The sequence below is a fragment of the Pseudonaja textilis genome, chromosome 10 (genome assembly GCF_049901715.1).
Source record: "Pseudonaja textilis isolate UNSWEBS1 chromosome 10, rPseTex1.2, whole genome shotgun sequence".
In the NCBI taxonomy this organism is placed as follows: domain Eukaryota; kingdom Metazoa; phylum Chordata; class Lepidosauria; order Squamata; family Elapidae; genus Pseudonaja; species Pseudonaja textilis.
Window position 1 is genome coordinate 8,744,640 of NC_141999.1, and position 22,215 is coordinate 8,766,854.

Consider the following 22,215-nt stretch of genomic DNA (forward strand, 5'->3'; position numbering starts at 1 on the left):
AATTTAGTCCTTGACTTGTTAAAATTGGGACCAGAACTCCTGTTGCTAAGCAAGGTGCTTATTGAGTGAAATATGCCCAATTTCACAATACTTTTGCCAGTTAAAGGTAGTCTTCGCGTTACGACCACACCTGGGCCCAACATTTATGTTGCTAAGTGAAACATTCGTTAATCCAAAATCAGGTTAAATTCTTCTTTTAGTTGAAATGTGTTTTAGAGGTAGTTTTACAAAAATGTGTGCTCCTGCAGAACAGAATTAAGAAGATCCCCCAAAAACATTCTAATGATCTTGCCAAAAGTAATATTTCTACTCAAATTTGTTCCACGGAGTGCTGCGCCATAAAGCAAGACCAATGCAAACATTTATTTGTATTTCAATATTTATTTATTTTTCTAAAGGCGATAGAAAAAAATAAAGGCACCGTGATTGATACATTGCAGAAATCTAAATCAGAATAATCTCTTGAAATCTTATCCAGGTGGTCTGTGACTTATGACCACACCTGAGACTAAAAATTGTGTTATTAACTGAGACATTTATGAAGTGAATTTTGCCCTATTTTACAACATTTCTTGTCTCAGTTATAATCACTGCAGTTGATAAATTAGTAATCCAGTTGTTAAGTGAATCTGGCTTCCCCGTTGACTTTGCTCGTCAGGAGGTTGCAAAAGGTGATCACACAACCTGGAACACCGCAACCGTCATAAATATGAACCAGTTGTCAAACATCTGAATTTTGATCACATGATCATGGGATGCTGGAAAGGTCATAAACTATAAAAAAACCGGTTATTTTTCAGTGCTATAATTTTGAATGGTCAATAAACTATTGTAAATCAAGGACTACCTGTACAGTCTACATGTTGCTATATCCCCCCCCCCAATTTACCAGCATTGATTTAATTTATGCATGCAAAAGGCTATTCTTTTTGGAAATTTGATTCTAGATATTCTCCCAGTTTCTCATTCGCTGTCTTATCTGACCGTTGGTATGACACATCATTGGAATGGGAAGAATTGCAAAACACAAACCATACAATACTTAAACCTCTTTACATTGGCTAATTCATTGCTCTGTTCCCTTCTCCTAATCTGGAGATTGTGGAGAGGTGACAATATTCCACACACTGCATCACACTGCTCCACATCTCTCTTAAGGTCATTATTTCAGGCAAAAAACTGTCAAAGAACACCTGATTGCGAGAGCATCAGGCCAGCTCCTGGATCCTTACCATCTGGGTTACATTAATTTGCAAGGGGAAAATCAGTTTATTGGGAAAAGGTGCTCTCATCTTATCTTAGTGTCTAAATGAGAAACATCAGTTTAGACTCCACTGCTCCATCTTGTGACTAAATACTTTTTCTTTCCTGAACAAGGATATGACTGGTTTGCATTTAGAAAACCAGAACCATCCTTGAGGGATGGAACAGAAGTGTATTTCATCACCTATATCCTAGTCTATTAAAAAAACAAAATCAAAAGGGAAGGTAGTAGCAAAGGAAGATTGCATGAGAAGCCCGCGAGGAAAGTAGATGTAGACCAATAGAGAACCATTGGCTGAAACCTATGGCTGAAAGGGGCTTAGTAAATATGCAGTTTATTTTTATTTATTTATTTGATTTGTCAATTGCTTACAAGATAATAGGTATAAGAATAAACATGGGTACGAACACAAGAAATAGGTACGAATAAATGGGGGCAATAGGACAGGGACGGCAGGCACAATTGTGCACTTATGCACGCCCCTTACAGACCTCTTAGGAAAGGGGTGAGGTCAATAGTGGATAGTTTGAGGTTAAAGGAGTTGGGGGTTACAGGATGTAACAACAGAGTCAGGTAGTGCATTCCAGGTATTGACCACTCTGTTGCTGAAACCGTACTTTCTGCAATCAAATTGTTTCAACTGGATCTTTTGAGCTACCAAATCTTGCCTGGATGCAAGAATGACCAACAAAAGACTAAAAAGTAAGAAAGGACTATATCTGTCACCTCCACAGATGGAACCAGTAGATAGGATTTCTTTTTTAAATGTAACTTTCATGAAAACAAACATAGCATTAGACCCTATTCCAGGAGAGCTCTCTGCCTTGGCCGATATTGAAATCCCCAAAAACAAAACCGCGTATCATAATACTCTGCTTTCCAAGAATGACATTATTTTTCTTCTCAAGTCATTTCATCATTTCAGTACACCTGGCATATCGTTCTCTATTGCCCCATAATGGGATCTATTATTAGTGGTTTGCTATTAGCAGTCCCAGATCATTCAGCGTTCCCTTATCCCCTGCTTATTTTTAAGCGTAGCTTCAAGGCTTCTCTGTTCCGCCTCAAGCAGAACGTCTGTGGAGGCTTTTGAAGTCACCTTCTGAAGTTAACCTCATATAATTTTTTTCATCCAGGACTAACTGAGTGAAGTAGATTTGCATTTCAAAACCAGCTCCTGGGAAAAATGGCATTTCAAGGCCTCTTCCACAGCCAATTTTGCATCAGAAAATGTAGACATTTTTCTTTTCACTGAAGCAAAGTTTCGATGTTTCTCAGCCCAATTTTGGCTTTCTGTGTTACATCGAGATTAACTCAAGCTGGATCTCTTAATTTACAACCATCCTTTTGAAAATGGTAAGCACAAGGATGGCCAGCCTGGAAATGCTAAAGCATTCTTTTATGTGGAACTTCTTCCAGATTTGTTCAGGCTCTCTTAATTACCAGGTTTAAGCACGAGATAAAAAGGATGGACAGTCATTCTGCGATTTGTTTCCCATTAGGATACTCCAAGTAGTTTCACAACCCAGCCGTTGTTGATTGGGAGAAGCCAACGACTTTCTGAGGACAAGAAGACCTGCAATTCTTGTTGTGGTGATGACTGCCATTTTAAAGGCTTGAAGAATCCCAACATTGTGATCTGCCAAGGATAAGAAACAAAAGGTAAAACACTTCCTTCAGTTGGGCTCAGCTGCTAGAGACTCTATGCATAAATAAGGCTTTTTTTGACAACAATATTTTTATCTATTGCTCTGTCTGTCCATCCATCCACCCCCCACATTTAGAAACCACCCATCTCCCTCACAAAGTGACTCTGAGTGGTGTACAAATAAGTTATAAATACATAAAAGCTATATATAAATACTTCATTAGCAGACAGTTAAAACAATAAGAGAATTAAAAATTTAAAAGCAGAGAGGTTTCCAAGGTGCTAGCCAGCCTCCTGGAGTGGAGAGTTGGTCTGACAGAAAGCCACTTGAAGAGACTAGAAGCATTTGAAATGTGGATTTACAGAAGGCTGTTACCTACAAGCTGGGTTGACAAAATCAGAAATGAGGCTGCCTGGGAAAGCCAAGGGAAATCATCAAAACCATAAAAAAGTGAAAGTTAGAATATTTCGGACATGTGATGCAACACCCTGAAAAATACGGCATATTTCACTTAATCCTCCAGGGAAAGATTGAAAGCAAATGAGGTCCAGGCAGAAGAACATCAGGGCTCCAAAATCTATGGGGCTGGTTTGGACAGAACTCAGCAGCACTTTTTCGGGCGGCTGTTTGATAAAAATAGGATTGCCAACATGATCACCAACGTCCGATGACGGATGTGTCAGAAGAAGAACTAGTGTCTAACTTTTAACAATGGGGAGCTGCATTATGACCTATTTTAAATGCCAACAGCCATAAAACAGCATATCTTTCTTTCCCAAGGGCTGAACATAGTCTAATTGTATCCCTTGATGGTATGTTAGCATTAGACCAGGGGTCTCCAAGCTTAGCAACTTTAAGATTTGTGGACTTCAACTCCCAGAATTCCTCAGCCAGCAAAGGAATTCTGGGAGTTGAAGTCCACAAATCTTAAAAGTTGCTAAGCTTGGAGACTCCTGCATTAGACAATTAAAAATTAATGTGAGCAATAGGTACACCGCAGTTGCAACACAGATGAACCACCAGATGAAAGAATTTAACAAGGTGAATTCTGCAAGCTTTAAGTCATTTCATTTCCTGCCTATTACAGGAACAGTCTGGCATCCATCCGGCTAGTAAGAGAGTTTCCTCTAATTGATTGAGAAATAGAATTTTCAAGTTCTTACAGTAACTATAATCCACTTATTTTTAATTAAAAATCTTAGAACATGAATCTAAAATTTGACAGACTTGGAGAATTTCAAGACTGCTTTCTTCTGTAGATGTTCTTCCTCCCGTAGTTACGTTTTAACAGCTGAGCCTTACAGGTAGCCCTCAACTTACTATCATAATTGAGCCCAACATTTCTATTAAGTGAAATATCTGTTAAGTGAATTTTGCCCCATTTTATGACCTTTCGTGCTACAGTTGTTAAGTGAATCCTAGTAGTTGTTAACTTAGTGTCATGGTTGTTACGTTGAATCTGGCTTTCCTGTTGACTTTGCTTATAAGAAACTCAAAAGGAGATCACATGACCCCAGGATACTGCAACCGTCAAAGTATGAGTCGGTTGCTAACCATTTGAATTTTGACCACGTGACCATGGAGATGCTGCAATGGTCGTAAGTGTGAAAAACAGTCATAAGTCGCTTTTTTCAGTGCCGTTGTAACTTTGAACGGTCACTAATTGAACTAATATAACTCGAAGATTACTTGTACGAGATTTCTTGGCTAGCTGAAACCCAAGAAAATGCAAGTCGCAGCCAGGCTGACAGTCATAGAATGGCCTCTCGACAGAGATACGTTAAATGGCCAAATAAACTTCCTGTGCATTCAGTAAAATCGCATCATCTTCCTTCTGGTGGCAAGAGTCACCTGGGGTTCTGGATTAAATACCCCAAAGTGCTCCAGAGCATGTAATACCCCAATTGCCAATCTCTGCAATGCTTTTGTAGGGGAATATTAATAAGGGTATACTAAATAAAAGTAGAATATACTGTAGCATTGGTGGGGACTTGTTATTCAAGCATTTACTTGACATTCGTTATGTGCTATGTAACCTCCTGCAACCCTCTTCTATCCTTCCTGCATCCAGGCATGCCAGACAAATGGTTGTTATCTGAATCCATCCTAAATCCATAAATCCTTTTCCTGTCACCCCTATTCCTGAGGAACTGGCACGTAATATATCTCAAGCTCTCCGGGCAAAACACACACACCTTTGACCTGAGCATGTTAGTTCCGTTTAGCAGCAGGGAACCAAGTGGCTAATTTGACTAATTAGGACAACAAGGAAATTCCCCAAGCTTAAGATAACATTGAAAGCATCCTTTTGCAGGAGGTTAGGAGGCTGGAGTTCGAGAATAAGACAATGATAGTTTCAGGGTATAAAAGCAAACCATACTTTCTCCAAGGTGCGGCGCGCATTGCATCTATATATCCTGGATAGAGTACATCCAGATCTTTATTTCCGGCCATAAATAAAATCTGTTTCTTTTTACAAGCCTCGTCTGGAGTCTCACTGTTTTTGGCATTTTAAGTGACTCGGGGAAACTGCTGGGATCTTACACTTTAAAGCAGCTGCATCTTTTCCCAGGATGATACAGCAACAGTGGAAAGCAGCCATACAATTCTGGAAAAAATTGCACCTATTTAAAGAGGAGAAATAGAATATTTGTAGCTCAGGGTTGAACTCTGCGGTCCTGAGTGTTCTCTAAGCTGACTTGTTTTTGTTGAAGATGTTTCATTATCCAATTAGGTAACATCTTCCATGTGATGCATTCAAGAGTTGCAGACAGGAGTTGTATTCATGTTGCAGAGTATTTTTCCCAAATTATTTTTGAAGTGTGGTGTGTGGGTATTCATTTGGTTAAAACAGTTTTATGTTCTGCTTTTTTTAAAAAAAAAATTGCATTTATCAGCAATGTTTTGGTTGGGGAGAATGTTGGGCTTTTTGGTGTTTCGGTGTTATTAATCTTGTTTTAGATATCCTGCAGATTTGGCTTTCCTCTGTGCATAATTGTTGTGAGAGACTTTTGTGTTGTTGTGGAAAAGAAACTGACTTAGTTTACGAAACAAATTAGATTTCCCAAACATCACAATGTGCTACTCCAGATGATTTCCAAACCGCCTTTTATTTTTCATGTTGCTTACTTGAGTACTTGCAGACACAACAGGTGATGAAAGAGTCAGCACATTGTCTTCTGGCCACACCAAGAAAATAGCATAGACTGCCGGCCCTTTTGAGGTGTACCTGGAGAGGAACATAAGGCAAAACGCTTGAATTGTGGCAAACAATATGGAAGTATTGAAACAGACAGCCGCCACTGGAGATAACAGGCCTTTCATTTGTGCAAGTCCTTCCCTCGATCACTTTGAGTGGAGGTGAAGGCCAGAATACTTAGCTTTTCTCACACGCTGGGGCTGATCAGCCCTGTGTGATGAAACCCTCAGCCTCGCACACCCTCTGAACATGCAAATATTGCATTACTGTCCGTCCTTGTTTTTCAACTGCTGCCGTCAACAACATGGCAGGGAACCTGGCAAGACATGTGCGAAACTTTCCACAAACTGCCACTGCAGGGAAAGGCTCTTCTAATGTTCTCTTTGTCACCTCCAAAACTACCCTTCCTTGTTTATGACCCATCTGTCACTCCTTCACAGCTGGGCTAGAAGTTTTCATACAATTTTAGGTTTCCTTTTAAAAGGCGGAGGGGGGGTGAGGGGAAGAGATTCAGATTTGCTTTTGTTTCACAGAATAAAAACAATCCTACCGTCTTTCTCTTACTTTCCACAGATCCATCAAAACACTAGCAAGTCAACTAAAATAAACAAAGCCTTAAGTTTTAATTATTTTTGAACAAGGAGAAGGTACTAGGAAAGTCCTTTGAACAACAGTTGTAAAAGGCTGTAATCTAGCCACGTCCTGCCACTAAGTCCAAAGTAGCACAAAGCAGTAAAAAAAAAAAAAGCCAATTTTGAAAACAAATTTTCATGGACTGTGAACAATAAAAGAGGGGAGAGGGCTCTCATGCTCAGTCAACTGAATCTACACTAGTTATCTGCATTTAACCAGATTTTTCCTGCATTTTAAAAGTGCAGCATCACATGCAGCGTTTTGCAAAAGTTGCTGTCTACCACTTCAGTAAAAATAATACACATTTAAACCTTAACTGAGACGCTTGATGACTATTTCTCTCAGCTATTTTTCTGAATGTTCCTAGGGTAACCAAATAAAGAGAGGCAAAAACATGCCCACTTCTAAGGTAACAGTGCATACAGGTAGTCCTTGAGTTACGACTGGAAATAGAGCCTGCCTATCACAGTCATAACTTGGGCGGTTATAAATCAGGTCACCCACAGGATGAATCAGATTTTACAAGCTTTTCTGCAGTGGTTGTTAAATGAATTATTGCAATTGTTAAGTGAAACTGCACTCCTTAAACTGAAAACAGTAAGAAAATTCCCATTTTCACCAAAAACTCCATAAGGTATGGTCACATGAGCGCAGGATGTTGCAATTGTGGACTGGCTGCTAAATGAGGTCATGTGATTGCAGGGGAGGGGTTGGAACTTCCAATCTGGAATGTCCCGCCACCCCCACCACACACACACACACACACACACACACACAGGTCCATTATAACTTTGAAAAGTAGAAGGCTCCCTGTACTCATAACAATCTCCTGGGGAAGGCCTACTCTCCAGCCAGAAAGTTATAGAAACTTGCTCAGAACTTCAACCTTGTGACTTCTACATTTGTGTATAGCAACAGCAATAGCCATAGCACTTAGACTTATATACCGCTTCACAGTGCTTCACTGCCCTCTCTAAGCGATTTACAGAGTCAGCATATTGACCCCAACAATCTGAGTCCTCATTTTACCCACCTCAGAAGGATGGAAGGCTGAAGGAGGGAGTGAGGGAGGAAGGAAGGAAAGAAGGAATAGAAGAAGGAAAGGAAGGAAGGAAGAGCAATAAGAACTTAGACTTATATACCGCTTTGTAGTGCTTTCCAGCCCTCTCTAAGCGGTTTACAGAGTCAGCCTATTGTCCCCAGCAATCTGGCTCCTCATTTTACCCACCTCGGAAGGATGGAAGGCTGAGTCTACCTTGAGCCTCTGGTGAGGCTTGAACTGCCAAATTGCAGGCAGATGGCAGGCAGCAGAGGTAGCCTCCAGTACCTCACTCTAAGCACTGCGCCACCATGGCTTATGTTTTGTGCTCCTCTTGTTTCCAAGCAGATGCAGGCAATGCTCGACTGCACATTTTGTTGAGTGACTGTTCAAACTTAACAACAGCACTGGAAAAAAATGACTTACAACCGTTTTCCACACTTACAAGCATTGCAGCATTCCCCATGGTCATGTGATCAAAATTCAGACACTTGGCAACTGGCATGTATTTATGACGGTCTCAGTGTTTTCCGGGGTTATATGATCCCCTTTTGCAACTTTCTGAGAACTTGACAAGCAAAGTCAATGGGGAAGCCAGATTCACTTAATAATAGATTACAAAGATCACAGTTGCAATGATTCGCTTAACATCCATGGCAAGAAAGGTTGTAAAATGGTGCAGAATTCACTTAATGATGGAAATCTTGGTCTCAATTGTGGTCGTAAGTCGAGGACTATCTGCAATGCCAAATTTTTGCTCATAGGAGCGTTAGAAACAACGCAATTCAACCTAGAAATAAGGAGGAATTTCCTGACAGTGAGAACAATCCACCGATGGAACAGAAGTTGCCTTCGGAAGTTGTGGGAACTTCATCCCTGGAAGCTTCCAAGAATAGTGGACTTCCATCTGTCAGAAATGGTGTAGTAGGGTCTCCTGCTTGGCTGGGGGTGGTGGTGGAATAGATGAGATCAGTGGTCGCCAACCAGTGGGCTGGGGACCACTGGTGTCCACGAGAAAATTTTGGTGGTCACCCCCAAAGCAATTAATCCAGGCTGCGTGGAAACACAAGGCTGCAACGCCCACGTGGCCCGCGGGAACACAAGGCTTGCGTCGCTTGCATTGCAAACACCACAAAGTAGTGAGGGGAGGGGGGGAAAGGGCAGAGGGGAAACTTGCCCCACTCACTCCACGTGCCTCACCTGGCCACCGGGCTTCTTCTTTCCGCTTCTTTCTTCTTCTGCTTTTGGCTGTACACAAGGAAAGCAGCAAAAGTCTTTCTTTCTCTCCCCCAAACTCTGCCAGAAATGAGTCTTTGGGACCCTTGCAAGGCTTCCTGCTCCAGGAGGCTGTGCCGGCACGACAAGTCTCCCAAAGACTCATTTCTGCGGAATTTAGGGGAGAGAAAGAAAGACTTCTGCTGCTTTCCTTGCATAAGCCAAAAGTCTCTCTCTCTCTCTCTCTCCCCCTGAGAGAGATCTGGAGACAATATCCTGCGATCCCAAATAAAGAATGATCGATCCGTAGGAAAATGGGGTGGGGAGCAGACTTTTTGGGGCATTTTCCCAGGGTGTCTGGTCTGCAGGATTTAAAATTTATGAGTTTGGTGGTCCCTGAGGTCCAAAAGGTTGGCGACCCCTGAACTAGAAGACCCTACAAAGTCCCTTCCAACTCTGTTGTTCTGTACTGTTCAATGCAGCAGAGGGTCCGAGAACAAGCAGCCGATGTCAACAAACTTTGCCTTACCAGGTCTCCTCACTGCGGTTCTCCTTCTGCGTCCGCCAAGGCTTGGATTCATATATGGCCTCTCCGTTCACCTTCAGCCACATGCCAACAGCCAGGAGCCTCTCTTGGAAAATTGGAGCAATCAGTCCTTCTTTGGTGGGCCCCACGTTGAGAAGGTAATTTCCTCCGTAACTGACAGTACGCACCAGTTGCTATGGCGAAGCAGAAAGAGAACAAAAATCTATTTAAAACCCTTTACAGCCATGCGTTCGGTCTGGCGGCATTCCAGGCTTTGAAAACATTGGGGTATGCAGCCATGAAAGCATCTGCATAGTTCAGAACGTCGGCCAAGGTCTTTACAGTATTTTTCGCTCCATAAGACGCTCCTGACCATAAAGATGCACCTAGGCTTAGAGGAGGAAAACAAGAAAAAAAAATCTGCCTCTGCACCCTTGCCGCAAACAGCCCGGTCAGCTTCAGCATGTTATCGTAGCCCCAGCATGTGGTTCATCAGGGCTCCACTCCTTTGCGCTGACCCTCGGTCAGCTGAGCAACAGCTGGATCCCAGCCTCCCGTAGCCCTGCCAATCAATGGGCTGGCCGACTGGAAACGCCACCATTGCTGCCTCTTCCAGGTCTGCTGCCTCCACTGGGCGGCCTCCTGGAATACCGCCGATCAGCTGTTCCAGGCGCAGGGATTGCTGCCGCCGTTCACCGCTGCTGCCTGTCACCACCGCACCAACTCCCTCCCCCCAGGTATGGCAAACTGCAATGTTCACTCCATAACTAACTTTGTCATTTGTATCCTTATGATTTATATTGACTGTATGATTTGATTGTTTATTGGACCCTATAACTATTATTAAGTGTTCTACCTGATGATTCTTGACCCTTGACAAATGTATCTTTTCTTTTATGTACACTGAGAGCATTTGCACCAAGACAAATTCCTTGTGTGTCCAATCACACTTGGCCAATAAAGAATTCTATTCTATTCTATTATGAACACAGAATTATGGCTGTACGTCATGCTGTTCATTAAGCAGATCATCAACAGACTCGATTTTAGGACATTTTTAGTGGTGGCTATTAAATGAATGTGGCGGTAAGTGAGCGAACCCATTCTTGCAACAAGCATTTTTTGCTAGAACCGGAAGTAAACAATGGTGTCCAGCAAAAAGACATTGTAAACAGCGATCATGTGTCCATTACAAACCGCTGTAAATATGGGCCAGTCCCTAAGCGCCCATAATGCAATCACATGACAGTTCTGGCTCGGAACTTTGAATCTGAGTTATGTGTCTTTTGGGGTGGTCATCGAACCAACTTTTTTTTTTAAATAGATTTTATTAAAGTTTTACAATTAAAAAACCCACAAATCATGTTTAAAATTTTTGCAGTACATTGTGGCATTGGTTTTTTCCATCTTCTATTATTTATATCTATATACATATATACATTATTCATATTTACATTATATATTAGCTATTATTCCTGTTATCTATCAAAGTATATAGATTCTCCCAGACTGTATAGAATTCTCTTTTTCCCTTCTCTTGCCACTCCATAGTAAGCTTATTCATTTCCACACAATCCATAATTGTTTTAATTATGAGATTACACCCCGCTTTCCAATAAGAACCAACTTCAAATGGTCACAAAGTGACCATTAAACAAGGAACCAGTCACTAAGCAAGCAACCAGTCGTTAAGCAATGCCACCTGTAAACTACATATTCATTCATCCCAAGGGGTTTTCTAACCGGCCCTAAAAATAACAATAAATTGCATATGTGATTCACCTGAAGCTGAAGGGTACTTTATAGGAGGGGCGTCCAACCTTGGCAACTTGAAGACTTGTGCACTTCAATTCCCAGAATTCTGGGAGTTGAAGTCCACAAGTCTTAAAGTTGTCAAGGTTGGAGACCCCTGCTTTATAGTACTGATTTTGAAAAGCTTTACTCATCATCCACTGACACCACCCCCAGTGTCTTAATAATTAAGAGATAATAACTAGTATAATTAAAGATAGTTTAGTTGCATTTATGTATTCCTGGGAACCTATCTTACTTTCAAAGGCCTAACAATTGCAGGAAAGGTCCAACAATTCCTGGAAATCATTCCCGCTTTCAAAGACCTAACAAAATCCAATTTTTATATTCATTGTTGTGATCCTCTTTGTACTCTTGAGGCTGCCTGTGTAAGACGAGGTCAACACACACATCTAGCCTCCCAGTCAGCAAGTGCACACACAAAATGGAGGCCAAGGCAGCAAGCCAGCTCTAGCCAGCTGAGTGGAAAGCAACACCAGAAGGCTACAGATTATTTGGGGGAAATCTGTAGAAAATTCCTGCTCCTTGCTTTATAGCATATCAGTTGCAGGAATTGACGCTTCTCTGTCAAGCTGCCTAGGTTTGCTTGGTTGTTCATTCACCTTTTCAATTTAAGCCAGTCTGGTTTAGTGATGAAGGAACCAGGAAACAGTGAGGGCCTCAGCCCTGGAAAACTGGCTGGGTGACCCTGGGTCAGTCCCTCTCTCTCAGCCAGACCCACTACGCAGGGTGGTTGTTGAGGAGAAAAAACACGTATTACATACATTCATGGCCTGGAGTGACTTATACAATAGTAAATACAGGAGAGAAATCAACTAAACAAAAGCCTGTCCTTGAAGTGGAGGTGGGAGCTGCTATCTCACCAACTCTCTTGGATACAAATGTGGAGATTATTTTACTGCAAGTAAACTCTGCCCACAGCCTGGAGTTCAATCTTGATCGGCTCAAGATTGATTTAGCCTTCCGTCCTTCTGAGGTCGATAAAATGAGGAGCCAGATGGTTGGGTGAAATATGCTAAACTGCTTAGAGAGGACACCTTGAAGTGATATGAATAGCCCCCTTGACTTACAACAATTCATTTAGTGCCCGTTCAAACTTAGAATGGCACTGAAAAAAGTGAGTTAGGACTGCTTTTCACCATTGCGATCTTTCCAGCCTCCCTCTGATTATGTGATCAAAATCCAGGTGCTTGGCAATTGACTCATATTCATGATCACTGCTGTGTCCCAAGATCATGCGATCACCTTTTGTGACCTGCTGTTCTGACCCAAACCCTTTTCCAATACAACAAACACGGACCAAAGGGAACAGAAACCTTTTAATGATTCTTACAAATCCCCGGTTAAAAGGCTGCTGCAAACTAATTAACTTTGATAAGCACGAGCCTCGCCAAAACTGTGCGAGGCTGCCAAGAATAACAGATAAGGTTATCTAGAAATATTTTACAACACAAGAGTCTTCAAATACCAACTAAGATACTGCACTGTCCACGAGGCTTGAGTTTCAAAACGTCTTTGCTTCCTACAAAGAACGTCCGATTCACAGCTGGCTTTTATCTTCTTGAAGAAGGGGCCATTACCTTGCAGCCTTACTCCCGAGTCGCCCGTGCTGTTGTTCTGCTCTTTCCTGCGAGCAATCCTGCGCGCACGCACACTTGGCACAGGCTCCTCGGGAACCTCCTCATCACCGCTGCCAGCCCACAATCTCTGAAGGCAGCAGTCCACTCCCTGATGGTCCGGGCCCCTCATCTCAGCCACCGCTCTCCTCAGCCATCCCAACCTGCTGCCTGCTAACCACAATACCTTCTGACAAGCAAAGCCAGATTCACTTAATAACCGTGTTGCTAACTTATCAAAGTGATTCACTTAACTACTGAGGCAAGAAAGGTCATAAAGTGGGGCAAAATTCACTTAACAAATGTCTCGCTTAACAACAGACATTTTGGGCTCAACTGCGGTCATAAGTTGAGGACCACCTGTATGTAAGCCTAAGTATAATTGGTATTGTTGCAGATCCAGCGGTTCTTTGTAGGTTCCACTGAACTTGGGTATCCCTTCAGCCTTTGCTTATCCTTCCCAGGCCTTACCTGAATAATGGAAAACTCATTCATGACTTCACCAACTTGCATGTTGCTGCGATATCCCCACGACTTTTGGTCCACAGAGCTGCACATCTCCCACTTGTGGTCTGGCAGAGAGCTGGGCTCGAATTTATCCTGACAGTTGTAGTAGCCCCCATGTTTGCAGGAGCAATTGATGCCCCATCGATCGTTCACCACCACGGTATCCTGGAAAAGAGAAATCCAGAAGGGGCCTTTGAGGTTGGTGGGTTGCATTACTGTCTTTTAAGGGTAAAGCAAAGGCTTTAGGGCAGCCCTTGCCAGCCCCTCCAAAGTGGGCCGATAGTTATTCCAATGTTATTCCATCTGAGGTCAAAATCAAGGGGAAGCATCCCTTGGGGTGGGAAGGAAGCAGCCTCCATATATCAATCGATTGCAATTCTCAGCAGCCCCAGTCAAGCCTGGTGAGGGACTCTGAAAATCCCAGTTCATCCACATTAGTCTCTCCTCAATCTTAGCAACTTTAAGAGGGGTGGACAGAAAATGCTGGCTGGGGAATTCTGGGAATCTAAAACCACAATCTTATAGTTATCAAGGTGGGAAAACACCGGTCTATTTCTTGAGGGCTATAAGATGCCTAGCCCAGAATCTGTGTCAGGAAGCAACGGTTAGCGACGGTTTGCAGCTTTCTATCCACCCCCTTCCAAGAGGTAGCAACTTGCAGACGGGGAAAGTAAAAGGATGTGTACAAAGCAAAGAACATGCTTTATTTTGATCCCAGAATAAAACATCCAGTTTTCTGTTCATGAGTGTGCATGTGGTATGCTTAGCCAGACAAAGCCTTTGAATTATGGAATGTAGCTACTTTAACGCTGCAAAGTTGGTGCTCTGTTGTACCAATTCACTTGGCAAGGCACCTGAATGCATAGCTCCAATTAATAAATACTGCATAGCAGTATAAATATAGCTATAGCTCTAAAATTAATCAATACTGCATAGCTCTAATTAATAAATACTGCAAATAATTTATAATGCAGAGATACCAAGAATTGCTGCAGGCTAACTTAGACACACTTGTCTTAAGACACATTAGTTCTGCATGCTAGTGTTAATCAGACAGATTTCCTCTGCTCTCTTATCTAAATATTAAGTTTTACTACAACATAATATAGAATCAAGATGCTCCTGACTTGATCGAGAGCAAAGGCACAAGAACAGGGCGACCGATTGATAAGTCTCCCCTCCAGATTGCACTTCAAAGTTGGTTCTTCATGCTGGCACCTCCCATCGCTTTCCCTCTACAGCAGGGTTGTCAAACTCAAGGCCCACGGGGGTCAGCCTGGATATATCAAGGGACTGGCCTGTGGTAGCTCGGGTGGCTAAAGTGGGCCGTGTGCGCCCCCCTGGCGCCTAGTTTTCACCCTCCATGGCCTCCTGCAGCACTCTGCCAGCCGAAAACTGAGCCGAAACTGGGCTGAAAAACAGGCCCAAGACGGCCGAAAAATGGCCCCCAAAACGGGCCATGTGGCCCGTTTTCAGCCAGCAGAGTGCTGCAGGAGGCCATGGAGGGCAAAAACGAGGTGCGGGGGGCTGGGCGCAGATCTCCGTGCACCCTGTTTCGTCTGGCAGAGTACTGCAGGAGGCATCCGTCCCACATCCCCCTCACTGCTGCCAACCCACCGAGGGGAACTACAATGCTGATCTGGTCTTCGAAGAAATCCAGTTTTTCACCCCTGCTCTACAATCTTACACTTTGTATACATGGAGTTGGAACAACGTAAGCGTAGCTAGTTCTCTCCACATTTCTTTGTAACATGCAGGATAGGAACTTTTTTGCATTTCTGACCTCTTGAGGTACCCAACCTATGACACCAGGTTACCTGTAGAGTCCCTTGGTAGAGTCGGACTCTGAGGGAGAGGAGGAACAGCTGACAAGGAGGGGGTGTGTGGCTCCGGAGGTTGGGGAGAGGCTGGGGAAGGGCAGAGGCCGGCTAGGCAGTCAGAGGAAGAACCAGGCCCATCCCTTGTGCATCCTAGAACATGCAAGGAGGAATGGAGAAGGCAACAATTTGGCTTATGAGAGAGGAAGCGGCCATGATCCCGCTCAGTGGTTGCAGCTGGGGACAACAGTATAAAAGAGAGACAGTTAAAACACAGCATTGCAAAGCGTGTGTTATTTTGGGCTGAAGTTATCTTGGTTGGCATCCTTCCAACAGACTGTGCCTTGTTATCTCCTTGAAGCTGGTAATTACTTATCCTGGTCCGTTGTGGAAATTTCGTCATTGTAGTTTGTTTTGGTTTTTTATTTCACCTCTATCTGCTCATTAAGTTCGGACTGTATTGCTTTCTTTTGAAGACTATTTTTGAATAAGTTTTATCTCCAACTGAGAATTATTGAACAGGGGGCCAAGTTGGAGGCATTAAAGGACATTTATTTACGTTTTGGATTTTGTTACGTTTGTGTTACACTCAGGGTCATCACATTACCTCTCCCCGCAGGACCAGGAAAACGAGGCCAAAGTTTCATTTAGGATGTAACCAGGTGCAAAGGACCCAAGAATCAACCATTTTAATGGTTTCCTCCTAGTTTAAGCAAACAGGAGAACAACCTCCAAGTCGAAACACCTGCAAGTGCAGATAGATACCTTAACTGGGCTATCATTGTATAGCCAGGCAAGGAAGGAAGTTGAATTCCAATAAGTATCTGGAGCTTCCCAGTCGCCATCCGACCAAACAAGATCCGGCTTGTATCTAAAAGAGAACAAGTGATAAAATCAAAATATTTAACAGCTGCATTTTTCTTGTAGTAGTCCTTGACTTATGACCACAATTGAGCCCGAAATTTCTGTTGCTACACGAGACATTTGTTAAGTGAATTTTGCCCCATTTTACGACCTTTCTTGCCACGGTTGTTAAGTGACTCACTGTAGCTGTTAAATTACTAACACAATTGCTAAGTGAATCCAGCTTCCTTGTCAGTAGTCGCAAAAGGAGATCACATGACCCCAGGAGACTGCAACCGTCGTAAATACAAACCAGTTGCCAAGCATCCGAATTTTGATCATGTGACCACGGGGATGCTACAATGAATGCAAGTGTGAAAAATGATCATAAGTCACTTTTTCAGTGCTATTGTAACTTCAACCGACTGTTGAGGGCTATGTCAGGATTCTGGCACTTACTCCAATTAAATAATGAGCCTCGAGCCACACTCCCAAAACTTCAAAGGATTTATTAGAAGTTAACATGCTGGCATTAGCCAGCATGTAGCCAACTCTAAGATACGTAATTCACTGTCACCCTTGATCCTGCTCCCCCCCCCCCCGCCGGTGTATCATCCAACGAAACACATCCATAGCCAAGAGTCATCAATCATGCTCTCCAATTAGATTTTTTTCGTGGCAGAAGCTTCAGTCATCTAATCAGTCTTTGAAGAAAATATAAATGGAATGTACTTTCGATTCCACACTGCTGCCTGCTCTTTGAAACTCCCCCTCCCTTCTTTCAGTTGACAACTATAAAACATGTATACAAAATGTTTTATGAGTTGACAGGCTACCTGTTTTGGATCATCCTGCTAAGTTGAGTCTTTGATTTCTCCATGATGACACCATTGTAATTAATTAACGAATTATAACAGTTTTTGTTTCTACATTGTATGTACAAGAAGTTCTACTTTAGCAACTGCCTTATTAGCAGCCACTTGGTATTGCGATGGTGATGAAAAGTAATTTTTAATCCTCTGTCCTGTGAGCAACCCTGAGCGCATGCGCACTTGGCACAGGCTCCTCGGGAACCTCCTCATCACTCCTGTCAGCTCCACAATCTGTGAAGGCAGCAGTCCACTCCCTGGTGGTCCTGGTCCCTCATCTGAGTCCTTGCTCTTCTCAGCTGTCTGCACCTGCTGCCGGCCAACCACAACACTAGATGTTACCAGACCAAGTAACATCTTTAGAGTGGGTCTTGGGGTGAAATGTTTTGTTTTGTTTCTCTTCTGTTTACATAGGTCTTATGTGTTGTGCTCAGTGGGTCGCATAACTAGATGCGTGGTGTGAAATTCAGTTGGTGAGGAGGTGAACGGTTCTGTTGGATTCTTATAGGTTCATATGCTGGTTCTAAGTCAATGTGTTTATTGATGGATCCATTTGTAGAGTAAGAGGCTTCAATGAATTTGTGTGCGTAATAGGTTTTGACCTGGCTGATGACTCTGGCTTGGTCCCAAACAACTGGTGTTATTCATTGTCATTAATTCAAACAACCAGTCATGTGACTAACTGATCATGACAATACACAAGACATATACAAACAGAAGAGAAATCTACAACCTGAGCTACGGATATTCTCTACTATTTCACAGCCCAAAAATGTTTGGCTTTTACCTTAAAACAAGTTCATAGAGTTCTGGAAGAGTCTTCTCGGAGACAAAAAATTGGCTCTTGAAGCTATTACTTTTGTCCAGTAAATACAGTGGATGAAACCATTCAAAAAGGGAGTGATACAGTCCAAAGGATATGTTTCTAAGATTAAACAAAACAAAAGTTATTAGCTAATTAGTAAACCTACTTTTTTTTCTACATCAACTTGATTCCCCCTTTAAAATTAGATTGATACCTTTTTCGGACAGCCTCTCCTAGATCACCAACCAGGTCACGGTGGGGACCAGTATCCACTGAATTCCAGTTCCAGGACACGTTCGATCCCCAGTTGGTGAAGCCTTCATGATGCTTAGCAGTAAATACCACATACCTGCGGGAACCAAAGACAAAGAATTAGAAGGATTAGTATTTATAAGGTGAATGTGGGAAAAGAAGTAAGTTAAAAACATCAACATGAATAAGGATACACCAAAAATATGGAATGCTGAGGTTTTAGCCTGGTGTGCTCCACCCAACTGAGGTAACACCAGATGTAGAGATCTTTGCAAAACCTTATTCTGTACAGAACAATTGTTGCTTGGGAATAGATATATCTATTCTATCCTATGGAACATTCTGATGCTGGAGGTGAAATCTGCCTGCTCCCTTCCGGCATTCCAGAAAGACCTTAAAATATCCTGGTTTTGCCAGGTGGCTTGGGGCACCGATATTGGAATGCTTTTCAATCTTGTATCTTTTTCTCTACTGGTGTTGGTAGGAATCTGAAATTAGCTTGCTTTCTGTATCTCTGCCTCATTGTCCCGGCAGCTTTCTCACATTGCATGTCTTGTTTGTTTAACAATTTCCTTGCAATTTTGTTTACATGTATTTTTACTACCTGTCACCTTTATATATAATTTGTTGCTGTTTCCCTGAGACTGGTGGGCTCGGCCCACCTTCTCTCTTGGGTAAGCAAGCTGTATCGAGCCTATGTTAAATATAGCTAAATAGGCTACCTTATGGGTTGCCCTTGTAATTTTTTCACTGACACTTTGAAGTCCTATTTTAGACCAGAAACGTCCATCTTTGCTGCTTAATAACTATCACTCGGGCCCTAAAAATTGTGCACATTATGTATCTATGGTGGAATAACCAGCTAAAGGAGAAGGGGGAGTAAGTAAACAGGCGTGCCAGCATGGAGTCTCTCTGTGGGAGGAAACATTCATAGACCAGACTAGCGAGGCCTTATCTACTGGTTCCCATGGGAATGCAGTCGGTCTGGCCAGATTCTTGTAAAACAGGTGATCAACAATAAAGAAACTATTGTAGCCTATTGACAAAAGTTGTTCTGGTTCCTTGCATCTCACATTAATTTAGCCAGATTGGCTGCATTCTCTTGGGAACCAGTAGTTAAGGCCTAGCCTATTCTTTCTATGGCGTTTCCTCCCAGGAAACCATGCTGGTATGTCTCTTTATACTTACCTTTCTCTTTAACCACTGATCCCTCTCAGTATCACAAATCAATGCTGTGTATAGCTTTTTCTCTGAGCTTTACACAATTGTTTTTAGCCATGCCAATTATAATTTCGGGATTCACTCTTACGGATCTATTTATACAGCAATACTTCTGCCTTAATTCTTCATGGCAAGAAAAGCCAAGAGTCCTTTTTTCAATTCTCTACAGTTTCAGTGTCCGGCTGCTAGAAGAACTTTAATCGATCTTGGCAGATCTTAAAAGAAAACTAAACTAAATTAAGCAGAGCACCACAGGAGGGAGACCACCAGAAATTTCAGGATTGTAAGCGAGTCCAAATAGTGGAAAGAACATTATGGAAAAAAGCAAAACACAAGCCCCTTTCACATGAACGCCGAGAAAACTACAGGGACATAGCCATGTAGTTGCTAGAAGATGAATGTAATTGGAGGGAAGATTGAATCTCTATGAGCAGGGCTGGATTTATGGATCTCACTAGTTTATTCATACATCATGTATTATATGGATTTGATGGGCTGAGCACATCCATTCCAATTCTAAACTACTGCATGACTAATGATATGATGCATATTCAACAACTAAACAGACCTTGGCTTAGTACTTCTGTGTGAAATCAATCATTGGGACTTATTTCTAAGACATTTACATAGGAATATACAGTAAGAGGTATTTTTATGACAAGCATCCTACTGTTAATTTTTAAGAGGTGCCAATTCTATGAAGTCGAATTCTCCAACTATGAAGCATGTCTAAGGCCAATCTATATACTGTGTATATAACTTAAAAGTTTCCTTTGCTGCGGTGAAAGAATCCATGCTCATCCTTAGAAGCATTCCTTTTTATTATAGAGGCAAAATCTGCATTAAAAACAGGGTGGGGGCTCAAGCAACTCAAAGAATACCTGAGAAAAGGTAGTACATGACCCGTTTAAGTACTGGATGGACCAAAGCCAGAGTTTGAATTTCTCCTGTCTACAAACATCTGTGAATTGGGAATACCAGCAACCAGTTCACAGGGAATCAGACTGAGAGATTTCACATCTATTTGTACTTTTGGACAAAAGTCCAAAAGCCCAGGCTAGAGAAGAACCAATATACTACCTTATCCAGCATCCATCACCTGCTGTCAAGAAAGCTATGAACGCAACAAGCTATTAGTTATATGCTGTACTCTAGGATAGAGAAAATGTAGTTTGGAATGCACCAAGAGACTAAGCTGCTATCTATTTGTTATCACCGCCTTTAAAAAGAATCTAAAATTGCTGAAGGCAACCACATACATTCGGAAGTTCACAGGATATGTTTCAAATGCAAATGCTGTCCTGGCTTGTTTCCCCATGATAAGGCAGAAAAAAACTGCATAATATCATTACCTGGTATTGCAAACGCAGGATAATTTGCACAATAAATTCTCCCCTAAACAGGCCTAAAAAGGACAAAATCATTCAAGAATTCCCAAGAAAGCTTGAAAATAAACGGCAATTCGGAAAAGGGTGTACCACAATATTAATCATGCTTTGCAAATATGGCAAATAATAATAATGATAATGACTATAGTAATAATGACAATAACAATAATCAGATTTGCGGTATCCTCCACAAGCAGGCCGTGGGATTCCCTCTCCTATCCCTCACTCCCCCGAGGATCCGGCAGCTGGGAATGATGGGAGGTGGGATCCGGCACGGGAAGGCGCCAGCTACCTGGCCCCGGCGTCCTGGAAGAGCTGAGCCCAGTCCTCCGGATGGAAGTCGACGGCGGAGAAGCGCGGAGCGAAGTCGGCGTAGGAGGTCCCCGGAGGGAAGTGCAGGCGGACGAAGTGCTCGTAGTCCGGCCGGAGCTGCCCCTTCCAGTGCCACCAGAACCACTCCGAGCCCCAGGCTGGCACCGAGAAGACCCCCCAGTGCACGAAGATCCCGAACTTGGCCGCGTCGAACCAGCCGGGCAGCGGCCGCGCATCCAGGCTGGCCCAATCGGGGGAGTAGCGCGGCCCCGCGGAGCTCCGCGGGAACACCCCGCCGCAAGAGACGAGAAGCAGCAGCAGCAGCAGCAGCAGCAGCAGCAACGGCGGCAGCGCCGGCCGCAGCCGAATCCCCTCGGCAGCCATCACCGCGCAGTCGGCCTCCCGTTGGCCGCGCCGGGAAGAGCACGTGTCGCAGCTGCGGACGAGGCCTTTTTTTTTTTTCCGTTTGCTTTTCTTTTTCCCAATGGCCCCGCGAGGTAGGCCGTTCTCAGGCCGCCTCTGCCTCTGAACTAGGATCTACTCCTCTCCGAGGCTACAGCATGGAGGAGGATTACAGGCGATCCTTACAGGCTTACAACAGTCCACTTAGAGACCGTTCAAAAAAAGTGACTTACGACCATTTTTTTCACACACACGCGCGCGCGCGCGCACACACACACACACACACACACACACACACACACACACACACACACGACTGGATCCCCAGGGTCCTGTGATCAAAAGTCAGGCGCTTGGCAGCTGACTCATATTTATGACGGTTGCAGTGTCCCGGGGTCACGTGATCCCCTTTTGAGACCTTCTGAGAAGCAAAGTCTATGGGGAAGCCGGATTCATTGAACAACCACCCTGTTGTTAAACCCAGAGTGCCTGGGTTTTATAACCTTTGTTGGGATTTGAATTGGAGCTTGTATTCTGACTGGTTGTCAGACTCCCATGAGGCCATGCAGGGGCAGCTTTGTAAGCTGTCCTGAGTTCCAGGCTTGGTTGAGCCTTGCTGGATGATGATGATGCACTGAAAGGGCTTTTCAGCAATTGCTATAGCTTTACCTGGAGGTCTGTGTTATGTAAAGTATTCTGGCCCAGGCCTTAATGGCCCACCCATTAACAAAGGTGGGGGTGAGCTTCTGCTTCTGAGGTGAGTTTCTGCTCTTGAGTTTCTACTCTTTTTAGAGAAAATATTCTGCCTTTTTACTATTTCCTAGGATATTTCAATTTTCTAGGGGA

General features: G+C 43.2%; 1 protein-coding gene across 1 annotated transcript; it reads right to left on the reverse strand.

The window, feature by feature from the left end:
* Positions 1 to 1,592: 1,592 nt before the first annotated feature.
* Positions 1,593 to 21,860, reverse strand: FUCA1 (alpha-L-fucosidase 1). Its single transcript, XM_026702626.2, has 8 exons — positions 20,948 to 21,860; positions 18,009 to 18,143; positions 17,777 to 17,914; positions 16,043 to 16,148; positions 13,425 to 13,625; positions 9,529 to 9,719; positions 6,043 to 6,142; positions 1,593 to 2,903 (listed from the first exon to the last, which is right to left on the reverse strand). Exons 1-8 carry the CDS (start codon positions 21,349 to 21,351, stop codon positions 2,763 to 2,765), a joined length of 1,416 nt encoding a protein of 471 aa, XP_026558411.2. The 5' UTR covers positions 21,352 to 21,860; the 3' UTR covers positions 1,593 to 2,762.
* Between the last annotated feature and the right edge of the window lie 355 nt (positions 21,861 to 22,215).